We start from the raw sequence: 19,302 nt of genomic DNA, 5'->3' as shown, positions 1-19,302 counted from the left end.
TTAGTTGTTTATCATGATTGTTGTATGGCTAACTTCTTATTTATTTTGTTCTTTCTCCACTAGGATACTGCCGCTGAAGTAATTGACCAAAATAAACCTGCTGCCCCAGTGGGTGAGGGATTTGTCGCTACAAGGCGTGGAAATGCTCACAGGGAAAGAGACATTCCTATACATCCATCGCCCTCTGCACCTCGCCAACCAGATGCAGAATCGCCTTCGTCTGTCAGAGTCAGGCGTGGAAGGGATTTCAAGTCCGCTTCAAGTCATGTACCTGTTGATAGTGATGAGGATAATGAAGCTGGAGAGGATAACGATGAGGAAGAAGAGTGGAATATGGCTGCTCAGCAGAGTAAAAGAGCAAAGATGCCCAAAACCCGACCAGTTAGGGAGAGGTCTGGGAGTTCACGTCAGCCACAGCCCCCACCACACAGACCCTTACTGTCTCAACCGCTCAGACAGCCCACACCTCCTCCTTCGCCGCCTCCTGAACTTTCATTCCCTCTTCCAGACACCCCTAAACAGAGTCCACCTAGTCCAGAACTCTCGCCTAGACAGCAAACATCTAGCACATCAGGCTCTGAGAGCTCTAGTAGCAGTAGTCGTAGCAGCAGCCCTGAACCTGGAAGCGATCATACTGAACGCAAGCCAGGCCCACTCAGCCTGCTTGCTCAGAAGATGGAGTCAGAGGGAGCTTTCTCTGGAGCAGGCCGAGGTGGACGTGTGGAGGACGAAGCGGGTGCTGACGTTCTCTCTGCATTTGCAGGCAAAGGCCACCCAGGAACTGTATCTGCAATTACCCACACGGCAAATGCAACACAACGCAAGCGTTCTTTGAAACGTGATAGACTGGCGAGAGAAGAAGCTATGGAGCGGGAAGAAAGTGAAAGAGTTTTGCAACGAGAAAGGGAAGAAAACGAGAAAGCTTTAGAGCGAGAGAGACTTGAGAGACAGCTAGCTTTAGAGCAAGAGAAATTGGAAAAAGAACTGGAGAGAGAACAAGCTCTGGAGAGAGAGAGACTTGAAAAGGAGCGTCTTGAGAGGGAGAGGCTAGAGAAGGAGAGGCTAGAAAAGGAGCGCTTGAAGAGGGAGAGGTTAGAGAAGGAGAGGCTGGAGAAGGAGCGCTTGGAGAGGGAAAGACAGGAAAAAGAGAGGCTGGAGAAGGAGCGCATGGAGAGGGAACGCCTTGAGAAGGAGAGGCTAGAGAAGGAGAGACTGGAGAAAGAGCGCCTTGAGAGGGAAAGGCTGGAGAAAGAGCGCCTTGAGAGGGAGAAGCTGGAGAGGGAGCGCCTTGAGAAGGAAAGGCTAGAAAAAGAACACCTGGAGAGGGAGAGGCTGGAGAAGGAGCGTTTGGAGAGGGAACGCCTTGAGAAGGAGAGATTAGAAAAGGAACGCCTTGAGAAGGAGAGGTTAGAAAAGGAACGCCTTGAGAAGGAGAGGTTAGAAAAGGAACGCCTTGAGAAGGAGAGGTTAGAAAAGGAACGCCTTGAGAAGGAGAGGTTAGAAAAGGAACGCCTTGAGAAGGAGAGGTTAGAAAAGGAGCGCCTGGAGAAGGAGAGGCTGGAGAGGGAGCGTCTTGAGAAGGAAAAGTTGGAAAAGGAGCGCTTTGAGAAGGAGAGGTTAGAAAAGGAACGCCTTGAGAAAGAGAGGCTGGAGAGGGAGCGCCTTGAGAAAGAGAGGCTGGAGAAGCAGCGCCTTGAGAAAGAGAGGCTGGAGAAGGAGCGCCTTGAGAAAGAGAGACTGGAGAAAGAGCGCCTTGAAAAGGAGCGCCTGGAGAAGGAGCGCCTTGAGCAGGAGAGGCTGGAGAAAGAGCGCCTTGAGCAGGAGAGGCTGGAGAAAGAGCGCCTTGAGCAGGAGAGGCTGGAAAGAGAGCGCCTTGAGCAGGAGAGGCTGGAGAAAGAGCGCCTGGAGAAGGAGAACCTGGAGAAAGAGCGCCTGGAGAAGGAGAGGCTGGAGAAAGAGCGCCTGGAGAAGGAGAGGCTGGAGAAAGAGCGCCTGGAGAAGGAGAAGCTGGAGAAAGAGCGCCTGGAGAAGGAGAAGCTGGAGAAAGAGCGCCTTGAGCAGGAGAGGCTGGAAAAAGAGCGCCTTGAGCAGGAGAGGCTGGAGAAAGAGCGCCTTGAGCAGGAGAGGCTGGAGAAAGAGCGCCTTGAGCAGGAGAGGCTGGAGAAAGAGCGCCTTGAGCAGGAGAGGCTGGAGAAAGAGCGCCTTGAGCAGGAGAGGCTGGAAAAAGAGCGCCTTGAGCAGGAGAGGCTGGAGAAAGAGCGCCTGGAGAAGGAGAAGCTGGAGAAAGAGCGCCTGGAGAAGGAGAAGCTGGAGAAAGAGCGCCTGGAGAAGGAGAAGCTGGAGAAAGAGCGCCTGGAGAAGGAGAAGCTGGAGAAAGAGCGCCTTGAGCAGGAGCAGCTGGAGAAAGTGCGCCTTGAGCAGGAAAGGCTAGAGAGAGAGCGCCTTGAGCAGGGGAGGCTGGAGAAGGAGCGACTGGAGAAAGAACAAGCTTTGAAGAAGGAGCGGCTGGAGAAAGAACAGGCTTTGGAGAAGGAGCGACTGGAGAAAGAACAAGCTTTGGAGAAGGAACAGCTAGAGAAAGAGAGGCTAGAGAGAGAGCAGGCCTTGGAGAAGGAGACGCTGGTGAACGAATTAGCTCTGGAGAAGGAGAGGTTGGAGAGAGAACAAGCTCAAGAGATGGCACGGCTGGAGAAAGAAAGATTGGAGCAAAATGAAAGAGAAGAAGCTCTGGAAAAGGAACGATTGAAGAAAGAAGAGGCTTTGGAGAAGGAGAGGCAGGAGAAAGAACGATTGGAGCGAGAAGAAGCTTTGAAAAAGGAGAGGCAAGAAAAGGAACGGTTGGAAAGGGAAGAAGCTCTGGAGAAGGAAAGGTTGGAGAGAGAAAAAGCTCTGGAGAAGGAACGATTGGAAAGAGAAGAAGCTCTGGAGAAGAAGAGGCTAGAAAAGCAGCGGTTGGAGCGAGAAGAAGCTCTGGAGAAGGAACGATTGGCGAGAGAAGCAGCACTGGAGAAGGAACGATTAGAGAGAGAAGAAGCTTTGGAGAAGGAGAGGCTGGAGAAGGAACGATTGGAGAGAGAAGAAGCCTTGGAAAAGGAGAGGCTGGAGAAGGAGCGATTGGCGAGAGAAGAAGCTTTGGAGAAGGAACGGTTAGCTCTGGAGAAGGAACGATTGGCAAGAGAAGAAGCTTTAAAGAAGGAGAGGCTGGAGAAGGAACGGTTGGAGAGAGAAGAAGCTCTTGAGAAGGAACGGTTGGAGAGAGAAGAAGCTCTGAAGAATGAGAAGGAGCGAGTGGAACAAATGCAAGCTTTTGAAAAGGACAGACTGAAGAGAGAAGCTTTGGAGAATGAGAGAGTAGATAGAGTACAACCTTTGGAGAAGGCGCAATCTCCCCAATCCTCCTCAAAGAAATTGCACATTTTTAAAGATCCTGTGAAAGATGTTTCCTTACCACAACCACTCTCTACTTGTCCTACAAGGCCTAACAATCAAGATGGCAATTCAACAGAGGCTGATGTATCTTTGCAGACAAAGTCTCCTAAAGATGAAAATGATAGGGGTTTAGTACCTAAAGCCTCCCTTTTAACATCCTCCCACAAGACAGGTTCACAAAATGAATCGCACAAACAGGTTGATCATGAGGTGCCAAAAGATGAAAATAATGTACAGAAAACATCCTCAGACTCCCATTCCTCACCAGAACAGCAAGAGAGGGAAGAGAAGAAGAAGAGAGTAAGAAAGGACTCCTCCTCCAGTGACTCTTCATCTGACTCGGACTCTGAATCTTCATCTTCGTCAAGTTCATCCGGTTCTTCTTCTTCCTCGCAGGATAAATGCTCCACAATAGATGATCTGAGGGTGAGTTATTCTCTGATGTTTAATGTACGTCATAGTTGTAAACAGTAGATGCCTTAAATTATTGAGTTGTCTTTGAAACAAATTAACTGAAATCTGCATAAGCAATTATAAGCATAAGCTCAGTTAATTCAACTGATGAGTTAAAATTCTGTGTAGGTGTGTTGTACAAAAATCTTAGCTCTTTAGCTTCATGATACAATAAATAGCCACAATAGAAGATCCCCAAACAAAACTTTCTCTGGCAAATATACTGGCAGTTCTGTCAGGTAAGAATTACACAAGTCTCTTGCGAGTTCATGCTAATTTCAGCCAACCCCGGCACAAACTGTGTCCTTCATGTCTAAGCAAAAGAAATAAGACAAAATAAAGGGGGATAATTAATGCACATAAATTGTTGTGGTTACACGAAAACCAGTTATCTCCAATTATCTTAATTTTTGCCATTTTATTACATTTTGACATATTGTAAAATCAGTTCTCTTTACATTGTTTTTAAATGTCATGATGAACAAATGAATAATCTTCTTGTGTGAAGTTGCTGTTTTGCCGATAAAAGCATTTTGTGTGGCTGCAATGATAAATGGGTGTATAGCGGGTCAAATTTGTGTGTAACTGGTTTAAGAAACATGATGGGAGTTAAGGGCTACATTCACGTTACCATGTTTGGTACTACTGAGTACCAAAAGGTAAAAAAAAACTAAAACAAATTGGTGCCTGTTTTTCGATGCATAAACAAAGAAAGAGCGTGCAGCGAGGTAAAAACAACCGCAACGGCTCCCTGCCACACAGAAACGAAGTGCACGCACAGACACACGGTCAGTACATCGTCATTGTGCTGAAATTTTTCAGGCTCGCTGTCGCCCCTGCGCACTGACTGTCTCTCGCTAGCTTGTGCTGTGCATCTCCCACTCGCTCTTATTACCACTCTCTTTATCTCACCATATGAGAGTCATTATTCATGTTGTCTGTTAAATGAATGTTTTGTGAGAATAAATATCGCTTTTTTGTATTTTTTGGTTAGAATTTAGAAAAGGGTACCAAAAAAGTATCGTTTGGATGTTGGTACTGAATTCAAAGTATTGAACCGGTTCCGATTTTAAAAAATAAATTCACCCTGCCCTAACAATTGTTTTTTGTTTTTTTTGCCTGTTGCCATGCACTTTGTGCTGTTGGTTATGGAGGTAAAAGTACTTGGCATCTATAATTGAAACACTGAAGATATTTCTGGTCACACGAGACCAAGCTCTGATCTCTGTGAATTAGATTAAGATTAAAGTACTCCAACATTTAAGGTCAAATTATTGTGTAAAAGTAAATCATCCAAAAAAAATCTAATAAAAAAATCATAGATTTCAACGAACACTGTCCAAGACAGTTTGACTGACCAACACAATAGGCAGACCTTGATATTTACGGTTGTTATGTGAGACCAGACTGTGAAAGAGTGAACAAAAAAGCACAAGAACTTTCTGCAGAGATGTAATGATGTAATCCTTACCTGACATGAGAGGCTTCATTGAAATACATTTGTATTACAGAAATATTTACACTGTCAGATCTGAAAGGCCTGCTTATGTAAAAAAAAAAAAAGCCATGAAAGCACTGTCCAGTCTGAACAGCTTAGAAAAATCACCTATATCTGAAATATCCAACTTACATTAAAGCTAACAAAGACACACATTGATTTGCCAGTTGCCTACATGCTTGAAACAACATTTAACAAACTATATTTATTAGATATTTTCCACAGGTCTGTAGTCACAGATTGCCTTAATACGCCTACTTCACCTTTTTCCTAAACCTTAACCTAAACACTGGAAGAAGACCAGCTACACTTTCCAGATAAGCATGTATGTTTTAAACATTGTTTTTTTGCTCCTTCCAGTCAGAAAAAGCCAAAGGAATCAAGGGAAAGGAAAGCCAAGAGAAAGAAATCATGGATCAGCACAAGGACGTTGCACCAAAACACAGAAAATATAGCTTCACAGAGGAACAGGACTTAAGCAGCAAGAGCATCAGCCCAAGCAAGGTTAGTCAAATTTGTAATGCCACCTTCACGTTCCATTCGTCACATTTGCATTTAACACAACTATGAAACGGTTGTAACTGCAGCTGTGAGTGCAACTTTTAAGTGCAAGTAGTGTGTTTTTGTGTTTGTAGCATATTATTAATACCCAAATAATTACAATTTAAAGTGTGGAAAACGACAAATGATCCGTACTCACGGATGGAAGGGAAGGGCATTCAGATAAGCGCAAACTGCAAAAAACAGGATGTTTTTAAAAGAAAATGTGAAAAATATAATTTGTCCAGCAGATGGCCTCATAGTGGGCTTTAGAAATCTTTATACTGTGATGTCTAGTTTTATTTTTTGAAGCCTGAAATGTTATTTTTTTTTATCATTTTGCTCCTTGTTAGGGCAAAAGGGGATTTCATTGTCTAGGAGTTTCTTTTGGTTTGGATAAAAAATCTTAAAACAAACCAAACAAGAAAAGTAAATTTGAATAGGGCTTGACATTTAAAATCAATATATATTTTGCGATAGAAAATGTTATATTTCAATATACAGTATTTACAGCATTCAGCACCGACTGTTGTTCATTACAGGGCTCTTCTGTAGATAATAGACTTATTTAAGTCTATCAGAAACAGCAGTGCTATATGACGTACACCAAGGCGGTAGATTTAATATTTAGATTTAATTAAGTAGTTCATTCACAACTAACTGTACTTCTTGTCCTCTTCATGTTTTCAGAAGCCTCGCCTCACAATGCCGAATAAAATGCAGACAGGAAGCAAGAGACGAGAAGACTCTGATGAGGAGGATGCTAAAACAGATGCTGAAAGGTCAGTGTTCTCTTTTTTTATACTGCCAAAAACATCAGCAGAGATTCATAACAATTACAGATTTTTACACCTCTTTAAGGAAAATCTAGCACATTATATTTTATATTACATTGATTTGTTCCCCCTTTTAGTACCACAGTTAAACACTGTACTGCTACAGTAAGTGTGACTATGCGTGACGCTGGGCTGAAGACAGCTGTGTGTAGCCCTTTCACACATATATGTTAACCCCACTTTTTCCTGACATTGACCCGAGAGGTGTTTGTGTGAATGCAAATGTCTTTGTCAATTGCATCAGACTTTACTGGGACATTGTCCTGCCAGTCCTCAAGTACAAAGTCCAGGTGCAATGTCAAGGAGAGCCCATGTGTGAATAAAGCAGGTAATTTTCCAGAAAATTCACAGGTGTAAAATAAAATCACTATCCAGAACAAAAGAGGTGGTGTTGGTGAGCTGCAATTTGACTCCCTTAATGTGCATGTCCAGCATGCAGCAGTATGGTCACATGAGTTTAGACTGTGGCTTCAGGACCCCCTCCTGAAGTAGTTTGAAGATTTTTTTTCTGTTTACACTTGATGTGGCTTGGCCTTATCTTGATACTCAATATGTTTTTAATTGTGGTTCATCACTTTCATTTTCCTTGTTGTTAAGCATGTAGCATTGAGCTTGAGTTATGTAGTCATGGCATAGCAGTATGTAAACTGATCATTAAGTGTTCCCTTAGGGTACAGCATGGGAATGCCCATATCGGTGTGCTTACAGTAAGGGCTTTTTTACACTAGCACTATTTGGTCTGGGAAAAACAGACTCTGGTTTGTTTGCACCCTTGCTGTGGTTCGTTTTAGCACGTGTGTCATCACACTCTGGTGTGGACCAAAACAAACTTCGGAGCAGTTCACTTGTGGTGAGAACTTGATCCGGTCTTCATTCGAAACCAACGATCATAAATACTGATTTTATTTAAGGCGCAGTTTGAGCTGATATATTAGCTAGATTGTGCTATTAAGAAACGCCTCTGCTGCTGCTCCATGCTGTTTACACACAACTTGGTATGTGCAGCATTCACTGCTTGCAGCTGTGGAAGTGTATTTGAAAGTGGCATTTTTTCAGCGTGAAAGCAGCTTCACACTGCTCAATATATGCTCTGGTATGAAACACAGAACCTTCTCGCTATATTTACTTTCCTACTCCCGCTCCAGTAAACTCACTAATAAGAGGAGATTTCATGCTTGTGTGGTTTATTTGTGCAAATTTCGTGCATTTAGGTTTGCACCTGTGTGGAACCAAACCAAACAGAGGGAGAAAACGCTTCAAGTAAACACTCATCAACTGATTTGAAGCAGTGAAATTAACTACAGGTGTGAAAACACCCTAAAAAAATTTCAAGTTGTGAGATGTTGTGGCATCACGTGTACAATGAACAAAACGTATAGAGGGCATTAGGGATGTAAGAAAACTATTGATGCTGTATCCTATTGTGATATGTTGTTGCTGTATCAAAATTAAAAAACAGTATACACGTTTAAGTAATAGTTTAGATGTAAAGATTGATGTCACAGTGGTTTATTTAGTGTTGTATTTAAACCCCAACAACTAGATAGCAGTGTTATACCATTGCCAGTTCATGGAGAGCCTACCCACTTCCCTTAGCCATCGTTATATTAGAAAATGACTGCAAACCACTGAAGGGTGCCCGGCAGTCCAAAATGAATAGTGGTGAATGGAGCTAAATTAAAAATCGTAACTATGCACTTGTCTAGGATAATCCTTAAATTTTCGAAAACTGGAATACGGTATTTTGCTGAAAAAGAATTTGGAAGAATTGCTGCCCGCAGTTTATAGATTAAAACAACAATGTTCATTTAACTCAAACATATTCCTATAAATAGCAAAATCAGAAAAAACTGAAGTGGTCTCCAAACCACTCCAAAACTGAAGAGGTTTTCAAGTTATATTTGTACATAGATATGCTTATATTTACATATTATGTGTTTGTTACTACTCACCTGTCACAGTTACTATGCCACTTTATGTAAGTAACACTTTTGGTTAGATGCTAGCTGCATTTCATTGTCTCTGTACCTGTACTCTGCATAACGACTAAGTTGAATCGAATCTAATGTAGGGAGTATTTGGTGTTTTGGGATTTAGCCTGTGTGATTTGATTAGACGTGGCCTAAGGCTGCGTCTCAATTCGCTTACTAATATAGCCTAGCTACACCGAAATTAGCAGTACACAACACAGCTTGTCCTTTGAGAAGCAGCTCATGTGCGTTTGAATTTTCAGCAGTCAGTCGGTATGACTTTATTTTGGCCAGTGTTTTGCTGACTGTCCGTTCCACCTTAAATGGAGCAGAAGCTGCATTCTTATCCACTATGCGCCAGAGCCTTACCGCGGCCGCATTTAAGGTGGAACGGAGAGTTAAAAAAAAAAAAACACGCCAGAGGGGAAAAAAAGCAACTTAAGCCACTGAGGGCAGAGTCATACCCTTTTCCCTTCTTTCTTCCATTTCTGTGTTTTTTTTTAGTTAATAAAACCCGTGATTTAATGAGAGGGGTTTAAAACATGCCCTTATTCGTCGTTTGGCGGGTAATGGAGATGTTGCGCTACTTGCGTTAGTGCGATGCATAGACTGAAGAAAGCGCTAGAAGCGACGACTGGCGATTAAAAACGAGTATTTTACGTCGCCCTCATAAACATGGAGCCCCCGTTGGCTTTCTCCGGCCGGCTGGTTTTCTCTCGGTTAGAGATGAGCGATAATCACCGAGCCTCGCGCAGCGGCTCTTTCAGCCGGACCCGAGCGGTAATGAGGCGGCGTTTGGTGAATAAAGAGTGCACGCAGTTGACGTAGCGTGGCATCAGGCAAAAGGCTACGTAAAAGCACTAGCGTTAGGTGTATCGTGATCTTCTGAACTGCGCGGTTCGGTCTGCAGGAGGCTGAGCTGACGTGAAGGATGATTGCAGCTGTTTTCCTGGTAAAATACTACAAGTTTCTACCCAGTTGCTCTTAGTTGCACGTTTTTTTTAATGCATTGAACTATTTAAACAAATGTAAGTGCTGTGAAATGCTTCTGCCCAATTAAATTATTATGTAAATATTAACAAAAAGTTGTTTAGAGCGTTTTTTTATATAGTTTGAGCCTCTCAGTTATATAAAAATGTCTGCAGATTTTTTTTTACAGTGGTGGTAATGTGAACTAAATACCATCTTCTTTTAGGATGCTTTCTCATCTAGCTTGTTTGGTCTGAATTTTTTTAGTTTTGGTCTGAACCGAAGTACCAGAGGAACAAAGAACCAGAGTTTGGTCTACTAAACCATGATCTGGTTCGCTTGAACTGTAAAGCACTTTTCTAGATGGTTCAGAATTTCAGACTATTTGTATTTGGGTCTGTCTTTAAAAAATACCAGATAAAAAAAATTGGTGTTGTGTTAAAATCCGACTCCCCTTGGCGTTTACATACAGATGTCACGCAGCAGTATGAATACAACGCTTAGACTGAGAATGAATTTATTTACTGTAACAGTAGATTAACCCTTATTTATAAACAGAAATAAAAGGAATCTGAGGACAATCTTTTACACTGATTTTGCTGCGGGGAGCTAGAATTCAGCACAACACCTGTTAAGGCAATTCACCGAACTTTAACATAACTACCGTATTTTTCGGACTATAAGGCGCACTTAAAAACTTTTAATTTTCACAAAAATTGACAGTGCGTCTTATAATACGGTGCGCCTTTTGTATGGATTTTACCCGTCAGGTTGTAAGGAGCAGTAAACACACACTCGGTGCAGCGTTATACAGAGTTTCAGTGCTATACAGAGTCCAGAGCCGTGCAGCTCCGAGGCTGAGCAGCAATAGCATTAGCTAGCTTATTCACTGTTCAGAGATCAGTATTATCTAAATTATCTAAAGTAAACACACACTCGGTGCAGAGCCGTGCAGCTCCGTGGCTGGAGCAGCAATAGCATTAGCTAGATGCTAACCGCTAAGCTAGCTAGCTTTTTCACTGTTCAGAGATCAGTATTATCTAAATTTAGTACTTTTAATACTGCTGGAGCAGTATTATTAGAGTTAGATGCTAATCGCTAAGCGTTCACCGTTCAGAGGTGAGTTATCAGCCTGTAAGTCTGTGCTGCTTTGCCTGGCTAGCATTAGCTAGATGCTAAGCGCTAACTCTCTCAGAGGTGAGTTTTATCAGCCTGTAATCTGCTTGTTTACCGTGTTAAAACAAGCTACGGGGGACGAATCGCTAGCTAATATCTCACTGTCTTACCAGAACACGCAGGATTACTCAGTGTAACGCTGTCGTTTAAGTTTGGGTTAACTTTACTAGTTTAGGGGACTAGCTAGCGTGCTAGCGGATAGCTATGCTAACGCTGGTGCAGCAAGCCTTAGTGGACATCTGGAAATCTAAGCTTACTGTAAATAAACTGAAGCACGTTACTCACCCAAATAAACAGTTTTCAGGAGAGGAATCTGTGTAGATTAATATCCAGCACTCGTTTGACTTTGAAATAGCTAGATTTGTATACTGAGACGCTCCACCGGCAAGACCCGCTCCACCGGCAAGACCCCCCCCCCCCCCTGGGGGAAGGGAAACATGGCGCCACCCCTGTTCACTTTGATATAGGCACCCTTTCTAGTGTCACTTAACGCGCCTTATAATGCGATGCGCCCTATGTATGGAAAAATACCAGAAAATAGGCGTTCTTTGATAGTGCGTCTTATAATACGGTGCGCCTTATAGTCCGAAAAATACGGTAACCTTTTACAAACAAATTAGTATGAAGTATAGAGAGAGACACAACTCACATAGTGTATGATGGCAGGATGTAGTAAAGTTCTTTTAGTCCGCTCACTAAACTGAGGTGTGGAACTAAAACTGGAACAAATATTTTCAATGTAACAAAGATACAAACCTTGGTGTGGACAATTAGGTATGAAAACACCCTAAGATGAATATGTAAGGTATTTTACTACCTGTATTAAGAATGTTTTACATGTGAATGTATATGGATACATGTAGGGTAAAAAAAAAAAAAAAACTTTCTATCTTTAGGAAAAAAAAAATTATCATAAATATTAAATATAAATCTAGTGGTTTTGAAAGTAAAGAAAATGCTTAATTTTGTGATTTGTAAATGGTCCGTTTTTTAATAAAAAAAAACATCTCTAATAAATCGAAATTTCTCTCCATCCGGAAGGCAGATTACCCAACCCACTCATAAGGACGCCCCTTATTACTACCCCTTATTACTCACCTACCCGTGCATGTTATGTTTGAGACTGACCTGGCCCAAGCCAACTGTCATCATTTTTTAAGAAATCTGTTTATTAACTCCAGAGTGTATGTCAGGCGTGTGCGCACTGTGCAGGTCAGGGCTGCGTGTTTATAATATTCTAATTTGTGCAGCTTCTTTTTCTTTTTTTTTTTTGTGTGATTTGTTATCTTGCTCTGTTCTAAAGCATAGCTTTACATAAAATAGACTGGTGATGTTTTCCCTTTGTAATGTCTTTAACTGGTAGATCCTCGGCCTCCAACCCTCATCCTGGAGATCTACCTTTATGCATATTTCAGCTCCAGCCCAAATCTAACACCTCCCATTCTGCCAATCAAGGGCTTTTAAAGGCAGTGATTAGTTGGATCAGGTGGGGTGGATTATTGTTGAATACAAAGTCTGCTGGAGGGTAGCTCTCCAAGAGGAGGGTTGGAGGCCAATGCTTTAGAAGCATTAAAGGCTTTGGATGTCTGACATTTATGACCATTCAGGGTGGGTACGTTTTTCTAGAATGGAGTATTTGACAACATTGTTGATCTGTTTGTTAGAAGAACGTTGGTTTCTGACTTGTGCACTTCAGTATTAGTACATTTAGATTCACTAGCAGCTCACCTAATTTTCTTTAGTAAACAATTCATTAGATAAACTTAAGTGTTTAAAGGCAACTGTGTATATATTAGTTTTTATTGTTCATCTTCGTACTGATTTGTGAACACTGTATTTTTCTCTCCTTTTTCTGTTTTCTTTTTTCTTCTTCTTTTATTATGCCCCTCCCCTTTCTGTCTAGCAGTAGTGCTGTGAAGGAGGCAGTAATGGCAGAGCCTGAGAAGGTTCCAGAGAATACTGAGGAGGTAAGAACTCTAAAAGGTTACTCAGCTGTACGACTCTCCTATCTATTTAATATTTCTCAGCTTTTCAGTACTCGGTTGTCTTTCATATACCCTTGCCTGGTGTAGCTCTATATGCACATCTCAGTCAAAGTTAACCTACATTTGGATTTTAATCATAACTCACTGTTCATATTCTGCTGTCATTGATACACTGATTATTTGTTTTCCATACTCTCAATAGCATGTATACATCTTTTCTACATATTTGCATAAGTTGAAGGTTTAAAAGCTCTATAGACAGCAGTATTTGTTGTTGTTGCTTCTGAATCCAGTCATGTGTGCCACTGAGTTAACTGTACTGTTGACTGTATGAACCTTTGCTGATGCTGTCCCTGACAAAAGCAGCAGGGGGCACTCTCACTCTGACTGATGTTTAAAAACCCCTTGATTGCTTTGTTGCAAAAGTGATCATGCCTCTTCCATTGTGCATTATTGTACTTGGATACAGCTTCTACTACTACTTCTGCAGTTTCACTATTCCCGACCACCATGGCTAGACCAGATAAGCCCTATGACACTGCACTGGAACATACAAAGGAACATTTGCCACATTGCTGTGGACACGACTCGGAGTAGCTGGTTATTGGACTTTTTCAGTGAGGCTTTTTGAGGATTATGGTCCAGAGCCATACCCATCATTTGGCTCAGGGAACACACTGGATCAGCTTACCAGACTCTGGAAACAATTATTTTCCATTCTGTGACATAACGGATTTTCTCCACACCTTCAAGGCTCATTTTTATGTATCAAAATTTTTTCTTCCTGTCTTTGATCTGTTAAATTTGGGACCTTCTAGAGGTTTTTGCTCATTTAATCTTCTTTAAAGACACTTAGGATATTTTGTTACTGAACTACAGGTTTTGCAAGCTTGTATGGACTATTGTGGTCGACTTCACTTCAACATTGTTGGTGAAAAGACAGTAAAAACTGCCATTAGCTTTGACATACTAAAGCCTGCAGTATACTAAGCTAGTGAGTCCTCACACACCATCTCAGAAGTAGCTCATCCTACATCAGAGCTTTATTGAAACTATTGGAAATAATTCTTATGGTCCCATAATGGATGCTGGAAACAGTGGACCCTTAAATCCTCTTGTGCTTCACCTCTGATCTTCAAAAGAGCCATCCTGCCAACCAGATGACAGATTTCTGCCCAAACATCTCATCCTCCCCTCATAGAACTGTTGTTGATACAGTACATGCAGACGTGTGATTGAGCCATAGCCATCCCAGGGAAGAACAGGTGTCAGTGATTCCGGGAAATAAGTAGCCCCTCTCTGTTTTTTACCTTTATAATCACAAAATGCAGTTGTTTAGTTTTATAATGTGGGTTTTTAACTATAATTAACATAGCTTGACCTCGCTTAATATTCTACATTTTAGCAAGTCTTAATAACATAATTTGTAATTGTATTGCCCTTTTTAGATTTGTAGTCTGTCAATACCAAATTTTCCATGCAGACAGTTTCGTGCCTTTGTAAGGATGTCTCTATGTCTTATACAGTACCAGACCAATGAGACTTTAACTTTTAGGCAAATTGTTTGTTTTTTGTTTTGTCTTTCTTGCCCCTCTGTTTTCTGCCTTTGTCTCTCTGTTTAACCTGTCTCACCTTTCTCCCTTGGCTGGGCTGTGTTTGATTTTGTCTTTGTTTCAGAGCACCACCCTGAAGACTTTTTCTGCCCGCAAGATCTCTCTCAGCAGTGAGTATCCAAGACTTGTTTTTTCTGACAACATTTTTGATGTCTTCAAATGTTGTAACTTTAGAGTTTTTCATTACATACTAATTTTTAAATTATAAATATATATAGCTTAAAAGAGAAAGACACTAACATCAGAATATAACATTTTTTGACATGTTTTTCCACTTTACCCCGATTCGATTATTTGTTCTAAGTTGGGCCAATTTCCAGACTGAAATTTAAGTTATATTAAGATGCACCAAAATAATAGAACCTTGCTTGAACTGAACAAAAAATTAACATTTGGCTGAATGCCAACATGTTTTTTTTTGTTTGTTTTTTACAGGTTTTTAATAATTTTGTTACATTTATCACTTGTGAATTAATTAAATAGACTAACTGTATTTTAATCTTGCTTTTACAAAACTGCAGTTTAAACATATAGGACTGAACATTTTTAATGTGACAAACATGTAAAAAGACTGAATAATTTAAAAAAACTCTTAAGGTACTTTGTTTGCTGTTTTTGGCCAAATGATTGTTTCCCAAAATTGGTATGCCTAAATTTAGATAATGCTAAGGAGAAATAAAAAATGGAAATGCATAATTTTGTGTTTTTCTCCTACAAAGTTTTGAGTTATTTCTTTGGATAGTTTATTTGAAATCTGCCCTGTCATTTCTGTACTGTAAGTTGTATAAGAACATCTGAAAGGGTTAGCTGTGTTAGGCATAACTACACTTACACACATACAAATAAATGCAGTTTGTTTTCCATATGTGTGAAGGTGAAAGTAAATTTGACGCTTCTGTTTTTAGGTCCTCTTTTACTGTTGAGCATTACTTATTTCTGAAATCACCTTTAAAAATAGTTTATGAACCTTATATGGAACGGGTGTATAAACAGGTTCTTTAGCAGCATTTATTTGGCAAAATGTAATCAAGCAGTATGTTGTTTCTCAAGTTTTTTAACCTTTTCACCTGCTTCTTAGGCAGCAAGCCATCACCTGGTGCCGGGAGCTCAGAGGGAGAGGCTGAGGCTGCACCTGGTACTGCCACGGTATCAGGCAGGAAGAGAAGATGGGGCTCGAGCACTACGGTCACTGCCAAGAAGCCCTCCATCAGCATCACCACCGACTCTCTAAAAGTACACAGGAGTTCTTCTTGCTTTGCATTGTTATTTTTTCCTTTGTTTGCAACCATGTCCTTTATTTGTTTGTTGGCACTTTAAAAACGTCTGCTTCTTTTTGTGTAGTCCTTGATTCCAGATATCCGGTCAGGCTTGACTCAGGAAGCAGTTCTGGATCTGCACCCAGAGGAGACGCCCCTCTCTGAAGAAGAGGATGGAGGAGATGCAGGAGACCAGGACCTGAAAATCAGACGAACTGTTACACAGGTGTGTTGACTTTGCAACTCTTCTTTGATAACTTGACCAATTGGAGCAGTGTACATGTGGTCCACTTTGTTACATCAAGTCTAAAGTCAGTGCAGTGTTTTTTCGAAAAGTCTTACAGCACTTCATGCTTCCCTCTGCTGACAACTTTTATGCAGACTTCATTTTCCAGCAGGACTTGGCACACCGTCCACACTGCTGAAAGTACCAATTGGTCTTATATAATATACAAATTGTCTGAAACACTGATTTTTGGGTTTTAATTAGCTGGAAGCCATAATCATCATTAATCAAAGAAATGAACTCTTAAAATAGATCACTTAGTGTATAACACATTTATATAATAATTGAGTTTAACGTTTTTTGAAATAAAGAAACATTTTAATGATATTCATTTTTTAGATGCACCTGTATACACCTGTAAATCACACTTTATGTAACAGCAATAATTTAAGATTGTTTTAAGTTTTATACTCCTAAGAATCTGAAAATAAAGCACTCCTGGCTTCACATACACTGTAAGTCCAAATACTGTATACTGTATATGCTTTTCGGTTAGGTTGTACCTGAGACTCAGGAGAATGGCCAGAAAGAACTGAAACTCTCTGAGCGTGAGGAGGATCCTGAGGAAGCAGTAGAGGAGCTCTCCTCCCAGAAGAGCAGACTGGAGGCTACCATGGAGACTGAGCCGTCCTTACCTACACAACATGTTGAAATGAAGACTGGTGAGAAAATTAGCACACTGTCTAATTAAAACTATTAATATACTGTATACTTTTACTATTCTTTGCAATTCATTGCAGCAGCATTTTCAGATTGTTGTATTCACATTCTAGCTGACAATGATGTCTAAGCTGATTATAATATCTTTCAAAATAGGAAAATAGATAAAATAGGAAAAAAAGCACACCAGTGACGAGCCAACTAATAGGCGTACAGAAGAAATATTTTGATAATGGGGCAAAAATTACTCAGTAATTACATCCAAAGGCATAATTCTACATGTAGGCTCTTTTTTTCCTGTCCTTTTAGCACACTGTGTGGTTACCCAGCTAAAGTGTGTGTCCATTCAACTGGGCTATCTTTTAACCTAGCAACCATTTGGTCCTACTGTCTTCAGCACCCCATTTAACGTTAGCTTTTAGTTTTTTTTAGCTGCTCCCTCAGCTTTTGCATGTTGTGATTAAGTCCTCCAGCTTCTTGTAGGTACTTCATTTTTTTAGCACTTGTCATTGGCTTGACGATTTCTGCTTTTTCCTGATTTCTACATAGTAACTACCAGCGAGCCGCTGTTTCGCCGCTCCATCAGCCAGCAGAAGTCTGGCGTGAGCATCACCATTGATGACCCCGTCCGTGCTACTAAGCAGCCTTCTCCTCCTCGTGGCAAAATCTCCAACATAGTTCACGTCTGCAATCTGGTAAATACTCCTCTTCCAGCCTGTGAGCACATTGAAACTAAATGTGTACACGGCTCTGTGTTCTGTTAATGGCACCCTAAACTGAAGGAACTTGTGTCCTTAAGGATGTACTACATACAGGTGCTGGTCAACGAATTAGAATAATTTGAAATAGTGCAATCATGAAATTCTTTGAATGCATTTTTTGTGCAGAAAGCAAATCAGGTGTTCACCGCACCTGTCCTACTCGTTAGACTAATCACAGAACTCGTTACCTGGAAAAAAATTTGCTCAGCTGAGCTTTCCAAAAGGCCCATTTAGGCCATTTAACTGTGACACTGTTGTTTTATTGAATTAGAATAATGGAGAAACCGTTTCATTGAATTAGAATAAATGCTCGAATTTTTGTTTTCTGTGAAGAGTGTTCACTGTGCAGTATAAAGTCAGGGTTGAGTAGAATTTCTAAGTTGTAAAATCAATCATGGGTAAGCAGCGCGACCTCTCAACCGGAATAGTGGCTCAAATTCAAGCCCTTCGCCAACAAGGCTTGACCCAAACTAAAATTGCTGAGCAGCTCGGCATCAGCCAGTCTTCCGTCTGCAAAGCTCTCAAGAAAAACTGCAGCAAGCGCACCAACTGTTCCGGCGTCCGAAAAACTTCTGCTCGCGACAACAAGCAGCTGAGAAAGATCGCAGTCAGCAACCGGTTCAAGTCCACTTCCGAGCTCACCGACTTGTGGAACAAGCAGACCGGCGCTGACGTCTCCAGATCAACCACTTACCGTCGCCTGCGCGAACTCGGCTTCAAATCTCGCGTTCCAGCAGTAAAACCGATGCTGAACAAGAAACAAATGGAGAAACAGCTGAAGTGAGCCAAAGAACACGGCGAGTGGACTGCTGAAGACTGGCAGAAAGTGGTCTTCAGTGACGAATCACGCTTCTGCATCTCCTTCGGTGACCAAGGTCCTCGTGTCTGGCGTCGTGGTGGCGAAACCTACAACCACGAGTGCGTGAAAAGATCCGTCAAGTTTCCCCAGAGCGTTATGGTCTGGGGATGCATGTCCGCTCGAGGTGTAGGGAAACTCTGCTTCCTCAAGAAGACTGTCAATGCTGCCGTATATCAAGATGTTCTGGAAACGTTCCTGATTCCGACTGTTGAGGAACAGTTCGGCGAAGAAGACTTCATATTTCAACAGGATCTTGCACCGGCTCATGCGGCAAAGTCGACCAAAGATTGGTTCACTAAAAAACAGCTTGAAGTTTTGGCATGGCCGGCCAACTCGCCTGACCTCAATGTCATTGAAAACCTTTGGGCCATCGTCAAGCGGAAAATTCGCGACAGAAAGCCTACTACGCTGGACCAACTGAAGCAGAACATCGCCACTGCCTGGGAAGCTGTGAGTGCGGAAACTTGCGACAAGCTGGTCAAATCGATGCCGCGGAGACTTCAGGCAGTCATACAAGCCAAGGGGGCAGCCACAAAATACTGAGAAAGTGATGATTGTAATTATAATAAAAATTATTCTAATTCAATGAAACGGTTTCTCCGTTATTCTAATTCAATAAAACAACAGTGTCACAGTTAAATGGCCTAAATGGGCCTTTTGGAAAGCTCAGCTGAGCAAATGTTTTTCCAGGTAACGAGTTCTGTGATTAGTCTAACGAGTAGGACAGGTGCGGTGAACACCCTGATTTGCTTTCTGCACAAAAAATGCATTCAAAGAATTTCATGATTGCACTATTTCAAATTATTCTAATTCGTTGACCAGCACCTGTAGTTGTCTTATCAATCAGTGTATTTTTCTATTTCTTCTATAAAACAGGTTAATGTACTGTTTTAAGAGTTAATAAGAATATATGTTAGTGGTTGCAAAAAATTATCCTTCAAGGACTGGAGTTTCCCAGTCAGGTGATTTTTCTTGCCCAGACACGTTCGATTCAGTTTCAGGTCTGACGCT

General features: G+C 41.4%; 1 protein-coding gene across 20 annotated transcripts in view; it reads left to right on the top strand.

The window, feature by feature from the left end:
• acin1a (apoptotic chromatin condensation inducer 1a) overlaps window positions 1-19,302 on the top strand; it is a 34,496-nt gene that overhangs the window by 9,690 nt on the left and 5,504 nt on the right. The window contains exons 5-15 of one of the 20 annotated variants that reach the window (XM_049482320.1): window positions 64-2,007; window positions 2,263-2,307; window positions 2,353-3,855; window positions 5,741-5,884; window positions 6,611-6,702; window positions 12,778-12,838; window positions 14,534-14,579; window positions 15,548-15,702; window positions 15,811-15,951; window positions 16,508-16,673; window positions 17,221-17,366. In XM_049482320.1, the coding sequence (XP_049338277.1) occupies window positions 64-2,007; window positions 2,263-2,307; window positions 2,353-3,855; window positions 5,741-5,884; window positions 6,611-6,702; window positions 12,778-12,838; window positions 14,534-14,579; window positions 15,548-15,702; window positions 15,811-15,951; window positions 16,508-16,673; window positions 17,221-17,366 (4,443 nt within the window). Of the gene's footprint in view, window positions 1-63; window positions 3,856-5,740; window positions 5,885-6,610; window positions 6,703-12,777; window positions 12,839-14,533; window positions 14,580-15,547; window positions 15,703-15,810; window positions 15,952-16,507; window positions 16,674-17,220; window positions 17,367-19,302 lie in introns of all 20 variants that reach the window. The other 19 variants (XM_049482317.1, XM_049482309.1, XM_049482323.1 and 16 more) reach the window with 19 other exon arrangements.

The sequence above is a fragment of the Astyanax mexicanus genome, chromosome 8 (genome assembly GCF_023375975.1).
Source record: "Astyanax mexicanus isolate ESR-SI-001 chromosome 8, AstMex3_surface, whole genome shotgun sequence".
In the NCBI taxonomy this organism is placed as follows: Eukaryota; Metazoa; Chordata; class Actinopteri; order Characiformes; family Acestrorhamphidae; genus Astyanax; species Astyanax mexicanus.
This window is presented reverse-complemented; position numbering and strand designations above follow the sequence as displayed.